At 43.4% G+C, this 6,319-nt stretch overlaps 1 protein-coding gene across 1 annotated transcript in view; it reads right to left on the reverse strand.

Annotated features, from left to right (window-relative positions):
* Positions 1–6,018, reverse strand: part of LOC130401566 (LIM domain and actin-binding protein 1-like) — a 17,544-nt gene extending 11,526 nt beyond the window's left edge. The window contains 3 exon segments of the mRNA XM_056605395.1: positions 2,441–2,483; positions 3,051–3,184; positions 5,692–6,018. Coding sequence (XP_056461370.1) covers positions 2,441–2,483; positions 3,051–3,184 — 177 coding nt within the window. The 5' untranslated portion in view covers positions 5,692–6,018.
* Between the last annotated feature and the right edge of the window lie 301 nt (positions 6,019–6,319).

Here is a 6,319-nt window from a genome sequence, read left to right on the forward strand (position 1 = left end):
GAGTCATCCAGGAAGTGGGAGGGCTTTCCCTGTTCAAGTTAGCCGCACATGGGCTGCTAGGGAGAGTTGCGTTCAAGAGGAGACTTAAAGAGCTGCGATGCAGACTCATTTCGCTCCACATTCCACTCAAAACGTGAACTTCATTTACCCCCTAGAAGACAAGAGAAGGCCTCTTCCCCGAGGCTCCTCCAGGAAGACATCTAGGCATTATGAAACAGCCCAGCGACTGTCTGGCACGCAGAACAAACCGCCTTGTTAACCAGATGATTGAGTTCAGTTGAACACATCCCTAATCTGCCTGCTTCATGAAGTCCTTCCTATTTTATATCTGTGGAGGACTTTTTAAAGCTTAAATTAACAAATCAACTACATGGACGGAACCAAGCTCCCTCGCATGATATCTCAATATACCTTTAACCTACATTGTGTTGAAAGTAATCAATGAAGTTTCCAAAATCGCACAGTCTCAGCCTGGCGAGCATTTACAAACACCTTAATGGGAGGAGGAGGCTAACGAACAAGGAAGCCAGAGGCGGCAGCCACTACGAGCTAGCGGATCAGGGAAGCAGCCACATACACTGGGAACAGATGTACAGGCTCTGTCTTTGTGCGTCCAGCCCTGGGCAGGGGAACGGACAGGGACAATGAGAACATTGTCTGCGCTTTTGTGAAGAAAAAAACCCCGTCAACCCCGTCTCAAGGCGAGGGGAAGGTGTGATCATACCAGGAGCACAAGGGAAGAAAAGGAAGGAAGTCATCCCCAACGTTACTACACTCACTGGAGGAAGGCGCCCAACCCTGCTACGCTCCTGGACCGGCGACGGAGAGAGAGGGAGGGAGGGAGGGAGGGAGGGAGAGGGAGGGAGGGAGGGAGGGAGAGAGGGAGAGAGAGAGAGGGAGAGAGAGAGGGTGGGTGAGAGAGAGGGAGAGGGACGGAGAGAGGGAGGGAGAGAGGGAGGGAGAGCGAGGGACGGAGAGAGGGAGGGAGAGAGAGAAGGGAGCGACCCAGGAAACCAGATCAGGAAATTATGCATTCAGGAAATGTTAACTCTTTCTTGTGCCGCTCAGCGCTGTTTTCTTTTTCCAACAAATGTATTAGAATCTAAAATACAGAAACATCCACTTGAATACGTAGGGCATGTGATACTGTGTTTCAAAGATAGCCTACACTGTACACTTGGTGTGATGATGTGAATTGTTTCAGGAATATTGTTGATTGTTTATCTACAGGTTCAACGTTTCACCAGTCAGATATCTGACGATGACCAAAACCATGGATATGGTATAATTATCAAACTATAGGAGTACATAGAAACATATCTCTTGCCTGCCTTCAGCCCCCCGATAGAAACAGATCTAACGTGGGACATATTCAACGCGTAGGTGTTACACCCCTGGTTAACGTAAGCCACCAACAACATCAACAACATTACCTTCAACTCTGACATGTTAGCCGCTCCTTATTAAACTTATCATTTATTAATGACTTTCTTCCAACTCAACAAGACAAAGGGAGCCCGGGCTATCGGATAACACCAGGGGGATTAGGATTATCTGCTCGTCCGTTAAAACAAGTAGCCAATAAGAAGTCAGTCGGCAGCCGGTGTGTGTGTGTGTGTGTGTGTGTGTGTGTGTGTGTGTGTGTGTGTGTGTGTGTGTGTGTGTGTGTGTGTGTGTGTGTGTGTGTGTGTGTGTGTGTGTGTGTGTGTGTGTGTGTGTGTGTGTGTGTAGCCTGGATGGTCCTCTGTAGATGTCGAGTCACCCTCTGCTGGATCATGCGTGTGTCTAGTGCACCTGCATCACTGCGTGGGGCAATGTCCTGGTTTGTTAGTAAGGATTGATAGTGTGCCTTACAGGAGGCTTGTTCACTATATATTGATATAGCGTCTTACATGAGGCTTGTTCTTGTTCACTATATATTGATACATAGCATTTTACAATGACGCATGTTGTTGTTCACTATAGATTGATACAGAGTGTCTTACATGAAGCTTGTTCACTATGGATTGATACGAGTGTCTTACATGAAGCTTGTTCACTATGGATTGATACGAGTGTCTTACATGAAGCTTGTTCACTATGGATTGATACGAGTGTCTTACATGAAGCTTGTTCATTATAGATTGATACGGAGCGTCCTACATGAAGCTTGTTCCCTATAGATTGATACGGAGCGTCCTACATGAAGCTTGTTCCCTATAGATTGATACGGAGCGTCCTACATGAAGCTTGTTCCCTATAGATTGATACAAGTGTCTTACATGAGGCTTGCTCACTATAGATTGATACAGATCGTCTGGTAATAAGCCATCAGCTCATACTTCAGAACGTACAAATCTTAATAAATACGGATTAATAACTATCGCTGCTCAGAAACATTGTTGTTGTAACATTGGATTAGTGAATCTCGTCTTCAGGTCCAGGCAGACTGAGTTCTTACTTTTTTCTTCTCAGCGTTGGACTCCTCGGCAGCCTTCTGATATCTGTGGACCAGAGAGAGAACAACACTGACATCTGCTGAGCTCACAGAGACATGCAAGTGGAGAGCAGGAAGAGTGAGTCTCTGCTGCTAAGATGCAGTAGCTCGGTATCTCAGATTGAACTGCTACAATGACAAACATATTCCTTAATCTTCTGTGCACACCATCCAGACGTGTTTTATAAACGTGGTCAGGCACAATGGGGTGGTTTTGATCTGAGCGTTGGGCCTTCTCAGCCTCATGCAAGTCTCTTTGGATGAAACCATCCACTAGATTAATGAATGTTAAGTACAACCCTTTTAAACTGACTGATGGAATTGACCATCATCTAATTAAGAAAAGGTACTTTATTATCAACTTCCTTATTCTTAACTTTCTTTAACTGTTTATGTGGAAAGAAAACCAAATAAAATCAGGTATTAAATGAGATGATAGTTAATATCCGGGATATCTCCCAAGACATTTTAGAAGCCATCATAAAGACATATATCCATACATGTATGTACAGAGGTATAATCACATCAATAGTGTGTTCAGTAATGTCATGTGCGTTGTGGCGGCTCCTCCCACCTGGAGAAGCGCTCCACCATGGCGTTGCTCCGCCCGCGGCCGTTGACCAGAGACAGCTCCCGGGCCGTCACCCGGAGAGACTGGGAGGCCCAGCCGCCGCGGTTAAACGGACCGCCACTCTCCATCTCTGCCATCTGAAACACACACACACGGGCATCCATTATTAAGCTGGGGCCTGACCAGCTGCTCGCCGCTAGATACTCGCGCTTGAACGTACACGAGGACTGCACTGGAGTTCACTGGAAACCGTTTATGAGTTTTAACTTTTACTTATTTACAAGCACTGAAACAATGTTTGAATCGCCCTTTTTCAAATCAGCCAAACGAATTGGCTTTCTCAGTCATCATTAATGTTGAATACTGTTTTTTATAATAAATCCACTGTTATAATAGAGAGCGCAGACTTTGATGATGTGATCACTAAATATAAATGTGTATCAGCCAATGGGAGTCCATTCTCTTGTAGGTGTCAGTTACTGAGTTGCAGCAGGACTGGTAAGTACCAGGATTCCTTTGTATTTAATAAACCGTCACCATGCAGGCACTTGTTCCTCTAGACGCTATTCCTGATGTCATTGAGAGTCCTCTATGTTGAGTGAGGCTCTTACGGTGTTACGACATGGTACATGTTTCAACACGAAGATGTTTATTTGTGGGGACATTTTTATTTCAGTGTTAACGTGGATAAGCAACAATTATTTTCTTGCTCGTGCAGATTTAAGCCAGTGAACTCTTCTTTTGGACGCCAATATCTCAGATATAATGTAATAAATACCAACAAAAACTTTTTTCTTTGAGTAACATTTGTTAACAAATAGGTGGAGGGATCGTCCTTTTTGGAAGTATTTCAACCCTGAACCCAGTAAAAACTCAAATCTTGCCTACCTTGATCAACAGATGGTAAAACGTGTAAGAAGCTAAGTGCTACCCTTCACGCCTTACTGTGTCATTATTCAGACTCTGGGCTAGATACCATGCAAAACTATGTTTACTACAGAAAATCTGAAATCCCTGCACTACCAGAACTAGATTGTTGCACAGAGACTCATGCACACAGAATGACACAGAAGGCTGGTGTTCCACTCCGACAAACATATACTTATACGACTGAAGCCTAGACAGACAGATTATAAGCCTCAGACAGAGTCTTCTGGCTCAAGGTACAGGACCACCTTTTTCAAATATTTAGCATGCGATAAAAGGTGAGTTATTTGAAGATAATTTGCAGTGTGTTCCGTCCGTGCCTGCACGGTTGCGTTGACACACTCTTATTACATTATCATTTGGAGACAAACATAATGTGGACTTTGGAATTGACTAGATGGCAACCAGAGTTTGATTTGTATTCTGATGAATCACTCTTAAACATTGTCCGACTGTCACTATTCTTCATTCATAACACATTAGTCCAGGCGAGTCCAAAATAGACAAACAAAGAAAGGCAGAAAATAGATTATGCTATTCCACTCTCCTTGTCCACACTAAGTATGAAGCCCAGAGGTTAAATGGATTTGGTGTGACCCCTTGATTGAAAGTGCCCGAATATGAACACGGAAATGCCTTTCCTGAAATCGTAATTCAAGCAATAGGGGAATTCTTGTCTAGTTCTGAGGTCCGGTTATGTTTGATTGTTTCTGACTCCAGTGTCAGATTACATTGATATCTAAACCTACAGATTACATTGTGTTGGGTGGATCTGTTTGACTGTTTCAAAATTAATCAAGTGTGTTTATTAGTGCAACAGAGACAGTGGAATAAAACTAATGTTTCCCAACGTGGAAACATAATCTATGGTGGTTTAATGGAGATGAGGTCATAAGTGAGTGACCAGCCCATTCCTTTATGGCAGTTCAAGCAGCCAAAATGATCACATCTTACCCTTAGCTTTGGTGTTTTGCCTCATGTTAGATGGTATCTTTCTGTGTTTCCTACGTCTTAAAGTCCACACAAATATTAACATAAGGATTGAGTGATTAACTTTACTTTAGAAATGAAGGCCACAACTTGTTGCTTAAGGCTTTCGCAGTTTAGTTATCACTGAAAATCTTTCCTAGTACAAGTATATTTTTCTTTGAATCTGAAGTTTCTGTAGTATAATGTATAGTATAACCCATATATAAACACAATTAGTAATGTTTAAGCATTTCATCAAAAACTCTCAATCAATATTGCTGGCCTGAACCAAAACAAAATGACCATGGCGTCGTCATTGTAAGTAAATATTGTTTTCCATAGTAGTTTAGGTGTGTACATGTTTTGAATGTAAGAATAGAAATGCAAATGCAGCCATTAAAAGGCGCTCAGTGTTTCGGCAGGGGAGGGATACTGATGGGTCAATATTAGTTGGTTACACAACGTCATTAAAAAACAATACCATTTGGTTTTAAAGTTGAAAGTTGAACTTCCCCTTAACTGAGACGAGCTAAAGGTCGGCAGGTGGATTTAAGGGATATTGCATATAGGCTGTGTTTTACAAAGACGTTAGTCTGGTAAAACGAGAAGGGATCCACTGGTCCGAAACAAAAGCCTCCACCAACGGGTTATAACCGAGGCCTGCTCCTAACACATGCAGCTCTAATACTGATTATTTACAAGCCATTTTCGCCAAACTTTGGCTCTCATATATTTAGCTTTAACTTACCTTTCAGCCCTTCTGGTGAGTCACTCGTTCTCATGAAACCTTGACACCTGACACCTACTGCGGGAGTCTTCTGAGTATCCAAGGTGGAGCGAGCTGGGCATAAAGGTGTGTGGGAGGGAGCACAGGTCATGTGATCAGCTCCACCAATGGGAGGAGGCATCGCGTTCTCCTTACCTGGTTTCATATCTGTGTGTGTAGATCCTAGATGGACAATATTTACACGCATCGTATCTGTGTGTGTGTGTGTGTGTGTGTGTGTGTGTGTGTGTGTGTGTGTGTGTGTGTGTGTGTGTGTGTGTGTGTGTGTGTGTGTGTGTTTGTAAAAATGCCTTATAGGTAATGCAACTTGTCCATCCTAACAGGACCGCAGCCGGCCCCCTGGCTACAGAGGGCTGTGGGTAAATGAACAGCCGTGGAGGGAACAGTGTGTCCCCGGGTTAATTATTGAGCTTGATCCAGACACCACGGGATCTTGGCCAGACTTTTTTTATTTTTTTTATTATTGCTATTTAACATCAGACTCCTCCTTCTTAGCGCACCTTTAAACTTTAAAATGACAAAGGACAGGAAGGCTTGTAGGTGTATGGTTTGAGTTGCGTAGGCCTACTTTTAGGACTCAACCCTGGGC

This window comes from Gadus chalcogrammus, chromosome 13, assembly GCF_026213295.1.
Source record: "Gadus chalcogrammus isolate NIFS_2021 chromosome 13, NIFS_Gcha_1.0, whole genome shotgun sequence".
Lineage (NCBI taxonomy): Eukaryota > Metazoa > Chordata > Actinopteri > Gadiformes > Gadidae > Gadus > Gadus chalcogrammus.